The sequence below is a fragment of the Limanda limanda genome, chromosome 21 (genome assembly GCF_963576545.1).
Source record: "Limanda limanda chromosome 21, fLimLim1.1, whole genome shotgun sequence".
Lineage (NCBI taxonomy): Eukaryota > Metazoa > Chordata > Actinopteri > Pleuronectiformes > Pleuronectidae > Limanda > Limanda limanda.
In genome coordinates, this window is record NC_083656.1 from 14,893,727 (window position 1) to 14,914,111 (window position 20,385).

General features: G+C 42.2%; 3 protein-coding genes across 3 annotated transcripts; 1 reads left to right on the forward strand and 2 right to left on the reverse strand.

The window, feature by feature from the left end:
- Nucleotides 1-971: 971 nt before the first annotated feature.
- chadlb (chondroadherin-like b) lies at nucleotides 972-5,344 on the forward strand. The gene is made up of 10 exons (XM_061094443.1): nucleotides 972-1,166; nucleotides 1,265-1,459; nucleotides 1,609-1,764; nucleotides 1,859-2,004; nucleotides 2,536-2,817; nucleotides 2,902-3,121; nucleotides 3,709-3,982; nucleotides 4,069-4,481; nucleotides 4,586-4,752; nucleotides 5,053-5,344. The coding sequence occupies exons 1-10, from the start codon at nucleotides 972-974 to the stop codon at nucleotides 5,342-5,344; spliced, it is 2,340 nt and encodes a 779-aa protein (XP_060950426.1).
- Nucleotides 5,345-5,849: 505 nt separating this feature from the next.
- On the reverse strand, nucleotides 5,850-15,750 carry l3mbtl2 (L3MBTL histone methyl-lysine binding protein 2). Its single transcript, XM_061094896.1, has 18 exons — nucleotides 15,691-15,750; nucleotides 14,117-14,573; nucleotides 13,907-14,024; nucleotides 13,520-13,653; nucleotides 13,162-13,228; nucleotides 12,591-12,667; nucleotides 11,841-11,958; nucleotides 11,568-11,702; nucleotides 10,323-10,411; nucleotides 9,965-10,208; nucleotides 9,659-9,717; nucleotides 8,989-9,093; nucleotides 8,702-8,849; nucleotides 8,477-8,559; nucleotides 8,080-8,314; nucleotides 7,487-7,552; nucleotides 7,231-7,395; nucleotides 5,850-7,141 (listed from the first exon to the last, which is right to left on the reverse strand). The coding sequence occupies exons 2-18, from the start codon at nucleotides 14,465-14,467 to the stop codon at nucleotides 6,738-6,740; spliced, it is 2,598 nt and encodes an 865-aa protein (XP_060950879.1). The 5' UTR covers nucleotides 14,468-14,573; nucleotides 15,691-15,750; the 3' UTR covers nucleotides 5,850-6,737.
- Nucleotides 15,751-18,195: 2,445 nt separating this feature from the next.
- Nucleotides 18,196-19,901, reverse strand: LOC133027431 (poly(A) polymerase type 3-like). The gene is given in 6 exon segments (XM_061094444.1): nucleotides 18,196-18,338; nucleotides 18,739-18,829; nucleotides 18,973-19,081; nucleotides 19,168-19,224; nucleotides 19,325-19,427; nucleotides 19,811-19,901. Coding segments are annotated over 6 exon segments (594 nt in total).
- Between the last annotated feature and the right edge of the window lie 484 nt (nucleotides 19,902-20,385).

Sequence of the window (20,385 nt, forward strand, 5' to 3'; positions counted from 1 at the left end):
TTCTGCTACAAGCTCTCAGGGAGCAGTCCCCTCACCGTCCCTGGCTGGAGGACAAGCATTTTGTTTCAGAGGAAACTCATTCTGGCACAACACGGGCAGGGAAAGACACTGTGCGTCTTTGTGAGGCCGGCACGGCAGCTCTTCTGTGGTCTGCACTGTTGATCCCCGGGGGGGGGACGCACAAAAACAGTCTGGCCTGAGGAAATTCCTCCATCTCTAGTTTCTTGTCCCCCTTTTCTGTACAGGGGAACAAAAAATGGCATGCTGCTAAAATATCAAGGGTTTACCTTCACCAGCACACATCAGCTTGTTTTCTACCTTACAGCTGACTTTAAAAGAACATGAATGAATGACTGAAATTCAACAGAGGTTTCGATGCCGATTCCTGCAGCCACTGGTCTCTGATGGGATTTATCGCAGCAGGTTTTGTCCAGTCAACATTTTGAGAAATTTCCAATGTGGAGCTGCGCAGCTTTTCATGTCCATTCCTGTGGATCAAGACTGTTGATCCGACATGGGAATGTGGTTTTAAGGCATTCCAGTGAAGACTAGAGCAGCTCAGTCCGACCAAAATCACTCTAATCCCCAGAAATACAGAAAGATTGAGATGTTCTCAGTCAAACAGACATTTAGTAAGGAAATGTGGAACTATATACATCTTTGTCTGAGGTTAGATGAGGCTACACCCTGTCATATCCTGGGCATCATTTAGCTCTCATCATCACAGGCATGTTTTGTAACACAGTATCTTTCCTGTAGTTTTTTGGTTAATCTTGTTTACAAACAAACCAAGCAACAAACAGACAACCAATGAACCCACCAACCAGTAAGTAAGCAGGACATGTATTTGTTTAACTAAATTAAAACAGAAACAATCACTTTTTAGTAAAAATCCTCATTTGTATCTACTGTGTCACCGAGCCTCCTTGGAGAGTATCAGCTTTGAATTGCCACCAGGTGAAGTCGTCTGAATGTTATTCCCCCCCCAGACACACTCCCATCTCTGTCCTGACACCCTTTGGGTCCCACTGCTCTGCCTGCTGCTCCTCTGCGTCCCTGCAGCACACACAGCTAAATGTCCACAGCAGTGTGTGTGTGACCAGATCCAGCTCACTGTGACCTGCATCAACAGGAACCTGACCCAAGTTCCTCCTAATGCTGATGAGGTTTCCTTCCACACACACTCACTTGTATCAGAAATTTCTACAGTATCTTTAGTTTCCATCTTGTTACGTTTATTATGTAATCTCTCCTTTCTATGTAGATCACAGTTAAGTTGGATCTCCGAGGCAACGATATCCAGGAGCTTCCAACTGGGGCTTTCAAACACACGCCCTACCTCACTCACCTGTCGCTGCAGCGCTGTAACATCCGCACGGTGAAGGAGGGGGCGTTCCGCGGCCTCGGTCGCTTGGTTTTCCTCAACCTGGCCAACAACAATATTGAGATCCTCTACCAGGTGGTCAACCAAATGCAAATTATACTAAATCAGCATCCCACCAGCTGCTGTTCTCACAACCACCCTTTGTTTCATCACCACTGGCTCACAGCTTTGACTGGATCAAGATACAAACATTTCTCCTGTCTGTTTGGTTTTCATGAGCCCAGGAGTCGTTTGATGGTCTTTCATCGCTGAAGCAGCTCATGATCGACCGGAACCGCGTGGAAGAGATCCAGCCTGGAGCTTTCTCTCAGCTGGGATTCCTCAACCTGCTCTCCCTTACGCACAATCAGCTGGTGTACATCCCCAACATGGCCTTCCAGGTGCAAGCACGAGAACATTCACAAGACGTATGCAACATTTAAATGTCTTGTTTTTGGGGACATTGAATAAATAGCCAACCTCTTCTCCTTCCAGGGCTTGCAGAACATCAAATGGATGCGTCTCAGTCACAACTCTCTGAACTACCTGGACACTGAGGCCTTCGCTGGTCTGTTCACTCTCACCCGTCTCAGTCTGGACCACAACGAGCTGCAGTTCTTTCCTACTGAGACCATGACTAGGTAGGCCACTTGGTAAGCTGCCCCGTTCAGACTTGGTCCTAATGTCCGACCTGAGAGATCCGATCACGAGTGGACAGCTCTAAGTACAGAAGTGAACAGATCCAAGACCCAATGAGGACACGTTTGAGATCTGATCTCCACTGCTCGAGATTTAGCATCGTCTATTCTCAGCCATAGAGCTATACAGAAATCTCATTATGATGTGAAGGAAACATTAATGTCTATGACAAATTTCATCATAATCCATCATAGAAATATCGATATTTGCCTCAAAACTACAAAAATAACCTTTTTGTGGCACTAGAGGAAAGGTCAGTAGACTTCATCCTCCAGGGGCCATGAATTATTCACGGCAGTCCATCCAATAGTTGTAGGGATATTTAAGTCTGGACTAGAGCACAGAACTGAAGTTCATCTCACAGTTGTCTGCTGTTTTGGAAGGAGATCAACAGGTCTAACCTTTTTTTTCCAATACAAATTTCAAAGAAAGTGTTAAAACTATTTTCCACAATTCTCCGTTTTGCTATCCAGACTTCCAGGGGTGACTCGTCTGGATCTGAGCTATAACCCTATGACGTACCTCGGGGAAGAGGCAGTGTCCATGGCCAAGCTCGCCCAATTGTTCCTTGACCACATGTCCCTGCAGGACATGGCCAACACGGCTATTTTGAAATCGCCCAGCCTCACCCACCTGGACATCAGCTTCAACCAGCTGCGTGTCCTCCAGCCATTCTCTGAAGGTTCCCCGAAGCTGGCACGCCTCAACATGGCTGGGAACCCCATCTACTGCAACTGCTACCTGCGTCCGCTCAGGTACAGCAGACCTCTAACCGACAGCTTTCTGTCGACTATGTAGAACAAATACCCACTCTGACTTTTGGCTTCACTTCACTAAAGGGAGTGGGCGATCCGTGGCAAGGTGAAGTTGATGGGCACATGTGGGGGACCAGACCATTTTGTTGGAGAAAACCTGGAAGCTGTCTACCCTTCAGAGCTGCGATGCCAGAGTCAGGAAGCCATGCTGAAGGCCGAGTTTGAGGAGGCCACCAGGATCACACCCCCGCCCACTGAGGCGCCAGAGAACAAAGTCAAGTGTCCTGCCAACTGTGTCTGTGAGGTGAGTGGGCAAATATGAAGATTTGATTTGAGAAATTCACGACAAAACCAAATGTTGCGAGAAACTTTTCGGGAAATGTTTTTGCTTTCTTGCTGACATTAGAATATCAATACCTCTCTCCTGTCTTTTCCAGAGTGTGGTTCAGCCCGTATTTTTCTTTCCAAAACTAGACAGAAACTTTGTTTTTCGTCCAAACCTGACCTGAACCCGCATGAGTTTGTGTTACCATGTCCCTGACATGTGGGATTATTACTTGTTACTTGTGCAGTGTAAAAAAATCTGCCAACCATGTGGAAGAGTGATCCCAAACCTGTATATCATTTTAAAATTTATATCCAAACTTAGAAAGGCCCAGGCCGGGTATCCACACTCAAGTCTTTTTACTAAAGTCAAGGCTAAAACCAGCAGGCACAGAGAATATTAGCGCCGTCCACCTTTTACTTTGGTCCCATCTGCTAACAGTAGCGGGTGGGATTTATGACCTTTACTGCAGTCAGCCATCAGGGGGTGATTGAGATGCTTTGGCTGAAATCAAATGACAAGCTTGTCCTCTTCTGTCCTCTACATTCCTGTTACCATGTTTTCAGGCTGAGACGCACCATTCTTCATGTGAAAATCGCAGTCACACCAAAGTTCCCCGGGGTTTCTCTCCCAACACGCGCCTCCTCGACCTGCGTGGCAACCACTTCCATTACATCCCTGGCAACAGTTTCCCCGGTGTCGCCCAGGTTGTGTCCCTGCACCTGCAGCGCTGCAAGATCGTGGACGTGGAAAGCGGCGCTTTCAGTGGGATGAAGGGACTGATCTACTTGTACCTGTCAGAGAACGACCTCACTTCTATCAGCCCTGATGCCTTTAAAGGTCTTACAGAACACTCCTATGTCACATAATTCCAACCTGTATGTGTGTTAATGCTCACATTGACTTCCTGTTGTCTAAATCAACAGGTCTCCCCCAACTGACTTACCTTCACCTGGAGAAAAACCGCTTCACCAGTTTCCCCAAAGGAGCCTTCAAACTGGTGCCTAGCCTGCTCGCACTTCACTTGGAGAACAACGCTGTCACCAAGCTGGAGGCTGGCATCCTGACTGGTGCAGAGGGTCTCAGGGCTCTCTACCTCACTGGGAATGCAATCGATCACATCTCGCCCAGGGCTTTGGACCAGGCCAGCGACCTTGACACGCTCCACCTGGGAGGAAACAAGCTGCAGGAGGTACCCACTGAAGCTCTGAGCAAGTCGGGGAACCTCAGAGACCTGAGGCTGTCTGGGAATACAATCCGCTGGGTGGGTCCGAACACGTTTCGTCCTCTGGAGAGGTCACTGAAGGAGCTGTATCTGGATAACATGGGGCTCGAGAAGGTGGGTGGCTGTTAGTTAATTGTTACTTCTGGGTTATTTTTCCAAACGTCCTGAAACCCTAGTGTCTATTTCAAATTTCTAATGGAATCACTGTGACTCTGCAGATGTCGCAGAACTCCCTGGCAGGCCTGGGTCCTGGGTTGAGAAGCCTCTTCCTGGAGGGAAACCAGCTGGAGGAGTTGCCTGACCTACACCCGCTCACGTCTTTGGAGGTCATCAACCTGGCAGGCAATCCTCTGATGTGTGACTGCCCTCTGCTGCCACTACGCTTGTAAGACAACTATAGAACACTGAGAATACGTGCAAATGATTTGGGTTTGACCAACAGGAGTTTCGAAAGCCTGAACATTTTACCATAGGTGCGTGTATGCAGCTCCTTTAAAGCCAAAGCATGTTTTGCATCTACAATAATCATCATCTTGCACAGTTCTTAATATTTTAGTTTTAAGGCTTGCTAATTACACATTATACCCAATAATCCATCAACGTAAAAGTGCCAGATGTTTTTCTTTAATAACCTCCTTATAGAAACATGAAGCAAGATATAATTTCGCCTCTCCTCTTCATCTAGGTGGATTGAGAAAGTAAACCTGAAGGTACGAGCCACCTGTAGCAACCCCCCTGAGCTGAGGGGTCGCAGGGTCAAAGATGTCCATATCTTCAAAGCCTGCCCCGGTGGAGAGAGCCTACCCGCCATGCCTACAGTCACCCTAAAGCCCGCTAAGGCACCCAAGACAACCAAACCCAAGCCAATGCACCTCACTGGTGTCAGGCACGTCAAGATGCTCAAAGCAAAACCCAAACTTCACAAGACTCCGAACACCAAGCAAGCAGCAGCCAAGAAAACCAAGAGCGTGGCTTGAACCCACAACCTCGGACTTTTGCCTAGTTTCGGTTCTTACTCTTTTGAGACCACAGCTTCAAATAACTGACCAGTCAAAGGTTGTGAGGGTTAACATTGGATTGAACTCACTTAAAAAACTGTGTCAGCTATGACACCTCCCATCAGTCAGTTTGCATAAAACTTGTTTTTGCTGTCTAATCAATACAGTGTTGTAAAGGGGTTAAAATGTGTTTTTCTTTATCCAGGACACCTTGAGTGAGCACACTTGCTCTGTCAGCGCTGCCATGGGTCACACAATAGATCCACATCCACAGTTAAGGGCATGCGGTTTGGACCAAAGGATTTCAGGTCATCAGCAGCTTGGTTGAAGTTTTAGCAGGTGAATCGGCCGTTAGCACAGATGTTAGCACGCTGCTTTCCCACGGTTTAAATCCAATACTTTTTGGCTCATTGCTTGTTATCCTTAACCACGAGATCACAATCTTAAGTCGCAGTTGTAAAGATCATTAAAGAAAAAAGTCAAATCATTAAATGGGGTAGCATTTTTTTTTTTAAATCATACATTTCATATTTACAAACAGAAAAAATAAGGCAATACAAATACGTTTTACAACCCAAAACGATGAAATAAAGATTTTTGTCATAATTCATCAAATCATGAGAAACACATGTCATCTGTGTTTAGTGGAACCAACATGGAGAACACAAGGTGGATTCAAACTGATTAGGATGGTTCTTATATACAGGATGCAGTCATTTTGAGGTATATGGTCCACTGTTTAAATGTGATATTGGTTGCAATCATTATCCATTGAATCATTTTATAAAAATCAGCGTGGGTTTGTACGGTTGTGCAGTAAACTGACCTGTTGCTCTAGTTCTATCTCTGATAAAGCAGCAGCTGTTGCCCCCGGGAATTCTGGGACCTGTAGTAGTGGTGACCACCAGTAGGGGTCACCAGATCAACTAGGACAAAGATCTCACCACTAACCACGAGCTCAGCTACTTACTACATTTTGCTCTGTAAACATCTCAGTCTGTTTCCTCTAGGGTCGGGCGATATGGCCAAAAACTTAATCAAGAATATTTTTATCACATCAGTCAATATAATTATCACAATATCATAATGTCCCAATTATTTCATTCAAGTTTACAGAGTGATGCTTTTATCCGCCGATTAAAAATGTTGTTTTTAAACTCTTTGGGCAAAAACTTGATAAACAGCAAAAACTTTTAGTCTATCTGAGGTAGATCAATAGTGTGTTCTACCTCCACACTGTTTCCACAATGCATAAGCCTGATAGCGTTATTTATTGGACTTTGTTATATTGAGATAAAAATTGAAGTTGTTTTATCGCCCTGGTCTCCTCTTGGTCTTTTCACTGCCACGTGGTCTTCATTTTACTCCATCACTAGGGTCGTCTTTGTGTCTCCATCTTTTCTACAAACTCCTCATCTCTCCATTCCTCAAGTCTCAACCGCTCTGTGCTGCTCTCCAATACTTCCTCCATGGGTCGGTCGTTTTCTTGGCTCCGCTCCTCTTGGTCTAGTATTTGTCTTTCTCTATCACCAGTGAAGCTCACGTCTGTTGATCTCGCCTCTTCAAGTCCATCTTTTGCAGCTTTATTTTTCTCTGTCATTTCATGTGCTTTGTTTTCCAAGCTGTTCTTTGCAGACTTGTCATGTTGTCCTGACGTACTTGGTTCCCTTCCCTCCTCCTGTTTGACAATGCCCTGACAGACTTGTCGAGTTTTGCCCGGAGGATCAGTAGCTATCTCCATTTCCACCTCCTCCACTTTCACAAGCACTGGAAAGACTAAAGACAGAATTAAGTCACACCTTAACCAAAATTGTGTTATGAAAAAGGGGAAGTTGAAGAACATGTTCATGAGTTTGTCCACTTACTCTCCTGCTCCTCTGGCTCGGTCTTGGGTTGGATGAGAGGCATTTCGGGGGGAAGACTGAGTTCTAACTGCCCCGGAGGACTCTTACTGCCGCCGACCTCAGGCTCCTGAGCAACATCATCTTCAGCATATTCATCAGAGAGCCTCTTTCTTCCAATCCTCTTTCCTTTAGTAAGACAAATGTGGAGGTGAAGGAGCGGTTTCTCATGTTTCTTAAAATGAGAGAAAACACTATTCATTTCTGAATCAGAACGTACTCTTCTTCCCGTAATAAAAGTGCTTGGTTTTCTTGTTCCGTACCACCTCGTTTGTGATTAAATCGACTGGAAAAAAGAATAAAACACCCGTCACTTTTATATATGTAACAACACCTCTGCTGTACAGCACTGATCAGCATGCTGCCTTGTTTCACTTTATTTATAAACTGATATACAAGTTTAGCAACTGAATTGAAGTTCAAACAACATGAAAATGTGAACACCTCCATCAGAATAGACTGGCCTAGACATGGACTGTGAATAAAGATGGACGACATGACTGCGGCCCGACAAAGCACCTTGATCGCCAACCGGTGGCAGACTGCAATATATTTTGTTATTTGATGGGACATAGACTAAACTAAACTTACTTTCCCAGTATTGGATTTAATTGGTTGGTTATTTGATGCTATAAAAACAGGGTGAAATTTAGTGATTGCCAGCTAAGACCGACTTGGTCCAGCCTGTGTATTGGCATGTCATCCATCTTTACATACAGTCTACATCTAGGCAGATTTACCAAGCTGACTGCCCTGACACTCACTCTACATATTGAAGCACAAAGGGCTTTCCTATAAATATAAGATAGTTACCGTGTCCAGGAGGCGGCTGAAGCTGGTAGCCCATGAGCGCACACCAGCCCACGGGATAGATATCTGGGGACTGGTGGTCGACCCACTGGTCGAATTCATCCTCCCAACCGTCAAAATGTATGAGCAGCAGGCGACCCACACAGTGCTTCACGGTGGCCACACACAGCAGGCGTGGCTCCATCAGGTCCACTGCCTCCAGCTTCATGTTGGCACGGAAACCGTGACCTGTATAGTCCTGAGAAAAGAAACAGCATGTTTGAACATGTAGAACGTTTGCACCTTACGTATTTGGGTGTATACTTTTATCAATAATGGCATATGGCAAAAAAACTATAGGAGTCACAAAACAGAGAGCACAATTTCAAATGATGCACTAGGTTTGGACTTCCTGTCTTACGGCATTAAACAGTCGTGCCGGTGCAGCTTTGGCGTTGGTCTCTTTCAGGTATTTTTTCCAGGTGAATGTCTGAGAGTCGTAACCTGACAGGAAACAAAGATGCCTTAAATGAGCACAAACGAACACCAGCAGAGAAGAGTACACATGTTGAAAGACAAAGTTGGAGCTCCATTACTGCAGGAAGCAGTGTGTGGATATGCATCACATGGGGGTGTATATATTTACCTTGAGGCACGGTCAGATGGATATTGTTCTTATTACAGAAGTCTACAGGCATGATAGCATGAGAGGACGCGTGGTAACAAAACCAGTCAGAGCTGTTGTCAGAAAAGGCGCCATCAATACCAACCATCAGGAAACCATCTAACAGCACCTGGAGAAGTCAAGTAGGCAGAGTTAGAGAAACAGACATACAAAATGAGGAGACAACAGTGTAGGAGCTCAGATTTTTACTCTGGTGGCAACGCAATTGAATCCATTACTGTTTAAGGAGAACCAGAAAGTTGTCTTGCCTTGTGCACAGTGGTCACACAGATGTTTCCCAGATTAAGAGGATCAATGGCCTCCATCTTCATTCCTTCTTCAAAGAAACTTCCCTCCATGTAGACGATCCTGGGCTGCAGATCAAACAGTGGTCAAGATGAAGTAACACTACTAAGCGTGCAGAGGTAGAAAGTGCAGATTATCCCAGAAAACTTCCCTATCACCAAGTTTGTCCACCACAGAAGTTGTGTTGTCATTAGGTTTGTCCGCTGTTAGCAAGATAATGCAGAAACTACTGAACGTAGGCTCAGGGTGTGGTATGGGAAGAACACATTAACTTTGTAGCAGATTCGATAGAGTGGACAGATCCAGGATTTTTTTCTATTAGCAAAAAGATTATAATAATCAGGCATGTGTAGAGTGTCAATATCTTTTTACATCCCGATCCAGATAAGACTCTGGATTTTGTGTGTGGGAGGGTGTGATATATTCAGTAGTATAGAGTAGAATATTCCATTTCACAATTGTATATTTATCTGATAAGATAAACGTTTTTGATCCCATGCCAGGGAGATTCACTTGATCCAACGGCAGAGTCAAAACGAGCTGAACAAGGCAACACATGAAAGTGTAAAAATAGAATAGGCAATAAAATAGAAAAAAATATATATAATAATAATATCATTAGATTTTTCTTACCTTTTTAAAGAGCAGGAAGGTTTGGTCCGAGTTAAGCCTTAAACCACCAGCAGCACTTGCTATAAAAAAGAAGGAAAGACTTAGCATATTATATTTAACTTAATTCTTACAATTTTTAGTGTGTGTCTCTTGTGTTAATTGTTTTATTGTATTTCTAAAACTGCTTTCAGGCATGCACTAAAGTCCGGACATTTTCCCGAAATTTTCCGGAAGGGCTGTCTGTGAGAACACAGACGGCCGAGTCAGTTGCTCTGGACAATTTCCTGCCAGTTTCCAGTTGGTATATCTTGATAGTCCTTGACTTACGTGATTTCATTTCATGACCCACTTTGCTGGACCAGCCTATCGGGTGCAGGAGGGGACTCCACATGTGGCACCAGAAATCAGCAACGACATTGGGGGGGGCGTCACTTTGGTCTGCGTACACCAACCGCAGACGGCCGCCGATTATGGAGTCTATGGCGGCCACACAGGTTCGGCTCACGTGTTTGGGGTCCACCACCTCCACACGTGTGCCTAACTTGAAAGAGGACTTCATGCTCTCCGACAGCTGGGAGACGGACGTAAGAAGAGCGATAACAGGACCGAGATTTGGATAGTGTTTTTAATGAAGTCTACACTATTTACATATATAACAACAGAATCAGAATATAAATGGTTTTACCTTTGTGTAGAAATCAACAGGTAAAGTGTTGGCGCCCACCAGCTTTTTCATCAGATATTCTTTCCAGTCTGAAATGTCGTGCTTCACACCTACGGACACAAACAATTTGTCAAATTAATTTTTTTTTTAATTGTTGATGTATTTAATGTAGGCCAGTGGCGACACATTTTAACAACAAATTATTTAAAACTTCTCCTGTCTATTGTTATTTAAAGCAACACTATTTAACTTGTGTACCTTAAAATAGCAGATTCACATCGAGTTTGATGGACTGACTTGACTTTGCCTGTTTCATTCCCACAGATCACCATGAAACTCTCTTCTTGCTTTGTGCAACTTTTGTGAGTGAGAAGTGTGTTACCGACTGATAATCAAAGCCTAAAGAATCTGTCTCAACAAGCTCAAGAGTAATACTGAACTGTGGATAAGTTTAAAAAGACTACAGACTAAGACTTAAAAAGAAGCAATTCAAAACCAGCATTTATCTCCAATATTCAGCGAGGTCATATAATTGTATTTTATCCAATTTTATTTTATTATACTACGCAGTTCAATCTATTTTACTTTAAAAAAAATATTATCTTTATATTATTTTTACATTTTTTATACATATTTATCCTTTTTATTTCTTTTAACTCTAATCTTTGTTTTAGCTCTTTTAAACTACGTTTAATCTTTTGTGATTGCTAATGGTTTTAATCTGTGCTTTGGGATTTTAATGTTTTCTTTTAATTTGTCTCTATGATGTTTTTTATGTCCCTGTACAGCACCTTGAATCTACCTCTGTATATGGAAGGTGCTATATAAATAAAATTGCCTTGCCTTTTAAAATAGGAAGAATACTAAACAGGGTAATATCCACTGTTTAGTTGTGTTTCAGTTCAGAGACAGAGACTACGCAGGCTTTATTTTTTCTCTTCATGAAAACCACTTAATATCTGCAGAGGGCGCTGTTGCACAGTAATCCCTAATGGCCCACTGTGTGTATGGACGTCCAAGGCAAACTGTCCTAAGAAGAAAACTTTTGAAATCAGGCGTTCAAAGAAAAGCCCAGCTCCCTGTGGCACACACAGATTACTCTAACCTGCATTTAGACAATTTTCAAAAGCTCTGACCACATTCACTATATCAATCGAGCTGAAAATAACAAAAAGCTAAAAAGGGCCCTGTTAAGTGTTGGTCCAAGCAGCACGCTAGGTTCTGTGTTCATACGGCAGTGGGGGTCAGATTTGAGTTGATCCTCACCTTGAGGTGGCACCAGCAGCTTGCTCGTCATGGCGCACCATCCGATCGGCTTCAGCTCTCCTGAGACGAGGCTGCACCAGAAGTCGCGGCTGCTGTCGTGCTCAAAGCCTTCATATCTCAACAGAGCTTTGTATCCTGGAGGGGAAGAAAGGGAGGAGTAGTATTATACTTACCATTATAGAGGATAAGAAAATACATTTATTATTTCAAAGAAACCAACGGTTGAATTGTGTTATGGCCGGGTTTAAATGACTGACAGACAGTTGCACACACCTGCAATCTGGATAACAGTAGCGATCCAGTAGACTTTACTGGGCAGGACAGCGTTGGTGTTCAGGACTTCCACCTTCATCCCTAAGATGACATCGTCCCACTGGGCACAGAGTGGAACCTGCCGAGCGGACGGGCGGATATTACATCACAGATCATCACCGTGTTACACCCTGCTCATTCACTATTTTACAGGAATTATATTCTCAGCAACACTAACGACTTATTTCTTATGTTTAATCAACTTTTTTGGAAGTGCAGTGCATTTAATAAAAATAAATCAGGTATTTAAAACTAACAATAATAATTTGTTTAAATATATCGAAAATAAAAATTTGCTACTCAAAGCTAGAAGCCTACAATACCTTTTCTAGTAGATCAGTATCTGGTATAATGTACATTCAGTTCTTTTGGGACAATTGCAATTTTTATGCCATTTTAATTTAAATCAAACAGAAATAAGGCATTAACCATCTAAAAATTACAGCCATTTTTTCCTCATGTCCCCGAATCTGGTTCTGTGTATGAAAGGTGATATATAAATTAAATTGCCCTGCCTAAAATAATTATAAATATTGGAACTATATTCCATTCTGAGATCAAAATAATGTCATTCATGCAACATGTTGTGCATAATGGGTTTGAGTATAGATTTTACAGAACGTAAACTACCATTCTCCATCAATATTAGAGACAAAAGCCTGAACAATTATCATCTGCGAGTCGAGTAAATACTTTCTGCCCAGGACTCACGTGTCTGAAGCAGGAGACAGACGCAGCCAGGGATGTTTCCTTCTCCAAGTAGGTGCCCCAATCAAAACCTGATAGTCCTGTGTGAATAGAGAGGAATCATACAAGCGAAGCAACATGCTTAATGACTGTAATATTTCCAAATAACCACCAAATACCAGTAAAGATCCACTATTCCTGATAAATATCAGCAGTCAGAATTAACAGAATTTAACACATTGGACACTAATGAATATCTATTCTACAAGGACATAATTCCTCAGGTGACAGTGGTGGAGTAAACATTTCAAATGTTCATGCCGATATCCTTACTTCAGTCCGACAACAATAAGTCTAGGTTTTTTTGGTTTTGATTCGTCTTTGGAGTTGATCAATCTATTGCATGTGTTGCTTTTCTCCTTGTGTTTTGTAGCGTGAAAATATTAAAAGTAATAAAACCTAAGTCGTAGGGAAAATATCAGTCAACATATAGGCAGCAAAGTGCATGGCCCCGTTCAGATATATTCCTCATTATAGTTGAGTCGTATTGAGTTTGTCTAGTTTTTATTTAATATGAGCGTGTGAGTTCGGTTACCATTCAGTTGTGTCGGGGTTGGAGGGGCCTTTTTTATCCCAGCCTGTTTTTTGTTTGGGGGTCTACCCTGAAGAGGAGCACAAAAATAAAGACAAAATTAAGAGAATTGTAATCTTTCTCATTGTTGTGTCCTCTCAGCAACGGAAACAATCACTGCCAGCAGCCATCAGACCATTGTTTTTAAAGAATATTTATACTATGAAGGATTAAGTAAGCTTTTTTTTGCAAAAGCAGCAGATTTTCTCAGCAAATTTTACCAGAATAAAAACATGTTTTTATTTTTAGAAAATGCCACATACATAACATGGTAACAAACACGTTCCTCGCTCAGTTTATTGTGTGGGCAGCGTTTCCTCACCTTCAGACGTGCCACCATGTGTGACTTCTTGGAGTTTGATGAATAAGAGCGTGAGCAGGATAAACTGCAGAAGCGCTTGCTCTTCGAGAAGAAGGTGCCGAAGGTGCCGGGGATGCCACACATCTCACACACAACTGTAAAAATAAACAGATATTGTATTAAACATCAACTAACTTAACTAATAGCTCCTTGAGCATATCCTGAACCCAATTGATTTTCAGTTGGCCAGCTAGTGTTTATGCCAGCTCTGACATACAGATGTGGTTTCACTCCTTTTGACTCACATGACATGTCACATGATCATTAAATTACCCGACAGAAAAATAACATTTTGTGTTACGAAATGTTGTTCTCTTTGCTGTTCTCTCTTCTTTTGTTGCGCCTCACCTGGTCGGTCCGATTTGCTTTGGCCTCCTTTCTTTATCTCTCCTCCTGTCAGATCTCCTTTGTCACCTCCTCCACCCGCCCCCTCAGAACAACTGGGAGCTAATTCATTGTGTTCGGCCTGTGCAGAGAGAAACAAAGAGGTTTACATCGAGCATGAAAGTGATAGACTTTATATCACACATATTAGAAACCCTAGGAGTTGCTACTCACACTAATGTTGCGCTCCTGTGGCTCAGCTGTAATGCCTTTGCGTTGGATAGCAGGCAGGCATTTACCACACCCAGCTCCACTGCAGGAGGAGCAGAGTGGACGGACAAACACTGTCGGGGCAGCTCCCGGCTTCAGCTTCAGAGCCCCCGTGGCAAGTCTGGGCTCAAAGTACTCCTTGCCAAAATGATGGCTGCAGAGGTGGGAGTTGGGTGTGGCGACCCACTTGGAGCGGGTGCGCTGGACCTGCTTCTCCCATTTGCCAAACGCCTCAAGGTCCTTGGGGAATTTATACAACGTCACACCGTCTTCTGAAGTTTTGCCACATCCATAGGCCACACAGTGATAGGGCATATTGTCTCGCGTCGAACAGGACTGTCAATGAAACCGAGTCCAAAGCAGGACGTACAGTCGGTGCATCCTTCCTCCACTTGGGTTGAGCAATTTTGTTGTATGAGGTCTGTAGAAGAAGGTAGAAATCAAAGGGTTTTTTTTGTTATTGTTACAGACAATGCAATCTATTCAAATCTTTTCCTTTCTATTGTTTGGCTTCTTTTGATCATGATCGTTTGAAATTCAAATGGTTTACACTTTCTAACTTTGTTCTGAAAAGTGCTATGTACTTAAACTGTATTAAGATTAAATATAATTAATATGATTGTGCACGATAACATAGATGCTGGTCAAAAGGGACAGCTAGAGCTGAATGATAGGTCATTCAATATCTGATTATTGCTCCACTATTTCCTTGTACTAGATGTAACACGACACAAATTCTACTTAAGAAATTACGAGCGAATAAAGTGTCATCGTATTCACATTGGAAAAGATAGTTTATCTTTGATTTCCCATTTAACGTGTAATATCTGAAATAACCTTTACGAAAACATTTGATTTGGTTATACTGAACTGATTGGTTAAAAGTGCCAATGGGGTCAATAATCAGCTAATATCCAATATTGTAATATAAAATCAATAATTATCACAGAGGTTAAACAAATATTGATATAAAGCTCATGCATTGTGCAAACACAGCGAGGGGGTGTAACACATTATTCATCCACCTCAGATATACAAAATCTTTAAATGTTCATCGAGTGTCATTCACTGCTAATAAATAAGATAGATAATACTTAATAAAACCAATTCCTTTAAGTATGAGTAAAATCCGTCTTTAAACTTAAAAGAAAGAACAATGTGACATTCATTCAACTATAGAATATTAACTACATTTTCAAAATGATAACAATTCGCCACATCGTCCAGCCCTGGTATCTTGTGTGTGCAAGTGAACACAGAGTAACGGAAGATACCAGGTCTGACAAAGGCAATAACCAACACTTCAATATATAAAACGGTTATAAGCAAACAGCTCAACAACAAGCGAGTCAAACCATAAACACAAGCGTGATTAGCTCTAGTGCTACTGTGCGTGCAGGCTAATCGCTAACCGTGCTAATAGCAGGTTTATCCAGATGTAAAGCAGCGGTTCAGTCGACGAGACTTCCAGTGGCCACGCACAGAAGTTCATAAAATCTAAACACTCATCAGATTGTTTTACAAAGTGACCAAACAACCTGTGGAGGAGATGTTGAGCTGAATCCTCGACGCCGACCGACCCGTCGCTATATTCTGACGTCACCGTCGTTGTCGCGTAGAGAATTGTGGGAGATGATGTTTTAGCAGAATTATAGATGGGAAGGCCGGTCACAAATCAAATGTGCAAGTGCTGGGGTGTTAATGCAGTTTAACAATGACCAAAGCAATAGTTATTGACATTAGTAAATTGAAGTTTTTATAAATAATAAATATTAGCCTTCTTTTGGTGTCTTAGAGACGGTGAATGTCAACGGAGCACATCCCGGCCTCCAGGGCCCTGTAGTTAATATCATTTTTTCATCAATATCCCTGAATTATTCACAATAAATATAGGGGAAATGTTGCAAAAACGTTGCATCAAATCCCCCCCCCCAAAATGTCATCACAGACTTTTAAAGTATTCAGTTCCCAAATATCATCAGCCATCCTTCTTTGGGGGAGCGCTGCTACACAGAAGGTCCCGTTCCAGTGGAGGTGGCCTGTTTTACTCCCGTCTCCTCAGGCTTTGACTTCTTATGTATAGGTTCAGGTGAGGGAGAACGAGGTCTCTGTGTGGCCTGTGCAGCTGTGGAGGCTGGAGTGTCTGGATGTAACAGAGGATCTCTGTAGAGAACCAGGATGATTTTTATTTTGTTTTTGTAACATTCTCAGCAAGAGCTCTCTTACTAAAAATGTCTACTCAAAACGGTTATCGTCAATATTTAATATGTATATCTTATGAGAGAATAATAACTTATCATAAAGCGTTACAAATGTTACATTGTTTTTTTTACAGGGGTTATGTGCTGGACTATTTCTCTTCTGAGCACAACTTCCTGGAGTCTTGATATCACTGTATCTCCTGGACGAGAAAGACTTCAGTGCAAAAGCCACTGTAAAAGCACAACATGTCATTTTTAATTCATGGGTTTGTGAAGATTTAAAAAAATTAGATGTCATTAAAAAACTGCAGAAATCTGAATATTTTGTCAAACAACGCATCAAATGTTTTGACCAACCTTGTCAGCTAAGTGGTGATGCGGCACATTGGCACATTTGGCAGCAGCCTTCCTCTTTTCATAGTTGCCTTAAACGACCATTCCCTTCTGAAACACACCACCGGGGTTTGCAAAGTTGTAGACTGCAAGGGTACAAAATAAAAATGATAATACATTTTCACACAACTTTGCTCCAGCGGTCACAAAACTAAAAGAAGATCTAAAAGAGGAAGGAAACCAAAACATACCAGTGTCAGTAAAGTAGCGAACTTCACAGGTCAGGTCGATATCATTCTTGTTCCTCCTCTTCTTGTACTCCTCTGTCAGGGTAAATCCAATCGACCACTTTGTGCTCAGACCCTCCCTGTAACAGAAACAGAAACAGACAACCAACATGAGGCTTAATGCTTTGTTACAGGAAACTGAGAGTAAATACAGAGCATTAGAACAAAAAACAGGAACCAGTTGAAATATGAAATGATGTCCTTTTGTGGTATAGGCCTCCTTGGGTGGAGAGTAGGGCTGCACATTCACATGAGCCAAAGTAATGCACTGGTGAATCTGCAGAGCTCCCACCAGGTGTCTGATCCTGGACTCCACCAGGCCGACCCTGAACAAGTGAATGAGAAATCAGTTACAGGAAGAAGAAAACGCTCCAGCAGCTTGATGTAAAGTCTTCAAACGGTTTTTCATCCCAGGTTTTTCACCTTTAGATTGTCTACAAATGTGTTGACATGAATTCCAGTTGTACTTGACTCACCAGTCAAGATGCTGCTCCTCTGTAGCAGAAGTTGCTTCCACCTGAAGGTAATCCCTTTTAATAAAAGAGATCAAAACATTGTTGTGAATTCATTTCTGCTCAATATTTACATCAGGACAACTTACTGTACAGCACAATGTGTAACACCACCATACTCATCGTCATTATGTCCATTATACAGTCAACTTTAAATTAAAAAAAGCCCTTTCAAGAATAAAACCTGTTCTTTTAAGTGAGTATACATACCCCGACGGAACTCTCCTACCAGGATGGTCAGCGAGGAGAGAGACACATTGAACGCTGAGTTCTGCTGGGGGTAATCCCGGCGTGATGATCGGCATCAAGTGGTACTGATCACATATGTTATACTGGAAATGCAGAAGAACAAAGATTATCATCTTACTATGTTTTAAACTGGATAATTCCAAGACTCACTTGATCAGTTTGTATCTTAATCTTCGCATAAAGATCCTGCAGAGGACTTACCATGGAATCCCAGAAAGGAAGGTTGTAGTGGAGGTCCTGCACTACCCTCAGACGAATAGGGATAGGCTACTCCCTGACACGAAACACAAGACTGTCAAATCTACTGATCCTTGTCTACCACTACAACTGATCCTTGTCTACAAAGCATGAACATGCAGTTCCATTTTCAGTGATAAAAAGCAGAGTTTAAAAATCCCCAACCACTGAATATTGTGAAGAAATTGAGAAATATATTTATTTAAGAGAAATGTTGAAACAACTCACCACATGGAGTAGACCCTGAAGAACTTCATCACTAGGGTGGATGCTGTCACGTTTGGATTAACCTGGCAAATTCTGGCTACTAGAATGTCCCAGGATAACCCGCCCAAGAAGCCCAGCTTGCTAGAGTAAATGTTGCGTCCTGAAGGGAAAACTAAGGATGAGAAAAAAAGATAAAGACAAAATGTCACTTCAGTAATGTTCCCTTTTACTAAAGTTTCACGTTGTGTACATGATATATGATATAGTTAAGTTAACCTGTGCATTGTTTATTCCCGCACATCAGAGACTGGCCTGTGGTTGCACGTCAGCAAATGTAGACAAAGCAAACAAAATGTCCAATATAACAATAAACTGAGATTGAAGTTATCATCTTGCACCACTGACTAAAAAAATGTCAGATTCAGTTGATGACCAGTTACTCCAGAAGAGGGCAGTCAGCCATTGTTGGTATAAATGTATAATTATCATGTTGGGAAACAAGTTCAGCTATTCACAGAGAGATTTAGTGTCTAGCATGATGAATTAGTCGTTCATCTTACTTTTGGCCCACAACTTGATGCTTATCAGAGCGAGCCTGAAGTTTGAGACGTTCGGCACAGGTCAGAGGATTTCCTCTATGACTCTGTAACCTACAGAATGAAAACAAGGGATTCATACACAAACAGCCACATTTTAAAAGGGGGAAAGTGCAGATGAACAACTTGGAATAAATCCATTCGTCTGGTCATACTGCAGCATTTCTGAGCAGCTGTGTACTTGAGTGTGATGTTAACATTGAGACTCCTGGCAGAGGCTTTATCCATATCCTTCAACCACATGTCGTCAAGAAGGTTGAGTGTGAGAGAATACTGTGGCATCTGGGCATAGACTAAATCCACCTTTCATACAGAAACACAAACCAGTTATCAACCAGTAGAGTTTTCAGTTATTTTTTTTACTGTGAATTTATAAGATCTTCATAAATCTAAATTCCATCAAATGTCAAATTGATGACCGGCACAAATGCTTCTTCTATGGCCTGAGGAGAACAATATTGTCAGTCACTTTCACTGGGGAGAAATAAACTTTGATTTGCATGACCATGATAAAAGATGCAATAATTGATTAATATGCTTAAACTGTGTCTCTTTGGCCTCCTCCTGGGCTTCGATCTTCTCAAAGAAGGAGGTGAAGAAGACCGTTCTCTCCAGTAATACAGGCCCAACACAAAAAGCATCAATATCAGCACCTGTTGAGGCAAAACAGATTCATATGAGAGTGAAGTTTATTATGTCACTTGTGAATGTTTTCTGAGTGACCAGATCACAGGACGCACTCGGGACAGACCCGTGCTTTACACTGACCACTTGACAGATGCTAATACCAGACTACATGATAGTGATATCGATAAAAAGCCTGAGGTGGACATATAGAAACTTGACATTTGTGTGACCTCTTCTTCACTTTTGTGTTTTTGGAATGGTGCAGTAACTGCTATTTCTGATATGGGCTCAATATCAACTGCAGGGGTTGGAGCTATGCACGACTGAGACCTTGGCATGTTAAATTTAGGCAATGCAAATGACACATTATAGAGATGAACTATATATTACTGTTGTGTATTGTATGTACAGTATACTGAATTCACATTGCAGATGACACGCAGAGTTAGAGGCTGCAAGGATTTGGGCCCTGGGGCCCCCTGGTGGGTTAATCCAGCCATGGCTGTGGTCCTTGTGGGAACCAAACCAGCACACCTGGTTTTATTCCCAGTGAAACATATGCTGGTCCTGATTCAGCGATGTTGAGATTTGATGAGTTTTGATAAAGCCACTTAATTTTGAATGGTAGGTAAGCATCAATGAATGAGGCAACTTACAAAACATTGGAACTGGACACAGTGTCTGCAGCAATTAAGCAGAAAGATGCTTCATGCGTGAATAGACTTGTTATTATAATCTGTTTCCTAACCAAGTCTTAAGCACCCAGATGGAATTGTTAAAATTCATGGGCAAAGGACCTGTGAGGCCTTGAGACCATGTTTATAGACAATTTATAGATTTGATATAGTTATTACTTTCTTATAAAAGCCGTGACCTGTTGAATAACGGAAGAGTTTCTCGTTTGCAAATGTTTTTTGTCTTATTAGTGACACGCTGATTTTATACTCTTGACCTGAATCAAACAGTTATAGGAAAGACAATAGT

Excerpts from the sequence above, each read along its gene's own strand:
- l3mbtl2 (XM_061094896.1), bottom strand. The coding sequence starts at position 14,467 with ATGCCCTATCACTGTGTGGCCTATGGATGTGGCAAAACTTCAGAAGAC. Across the intron at positions 12,668-13,161 it reads AACCCCGACACAACTGAATG|GACTATCAGGTTTTGATTGG; the intron begins GTAACCGAACTC and ends CTATTCACACAG. Across the intron at positions 11,959-12,590 it reads CTGTCTCCTGCTTCAGACAC|GTTCCACTCTGTGCCCAGTG; the intron begins GTGAGTCCTGGG and ends TCCGCTCGGCAG.
- chadlb (XM_061094443.1), top strand. The coding sequence starts at position 972 with ATGTTATTCCCCCCCCAGACACACTCCCATCTCTGTCCTGACACCCTT. Across the intron at positions 1,765-1,858 it reads TCCCCAACATGGCCTTCCAG|GGCTTGCAGAACATCAAATG; the intron begins GTGCAAGCACGA and ends TTCTCCTTCCAG. Across the intron at positions 4,482-4,585 it reads ATAACATGGGGCTCGAGAAG|ATGTCGCAGAACTCCCTGGC; the intron begins GTGGGTGGCTGT and ends GTGACTCTGCAG.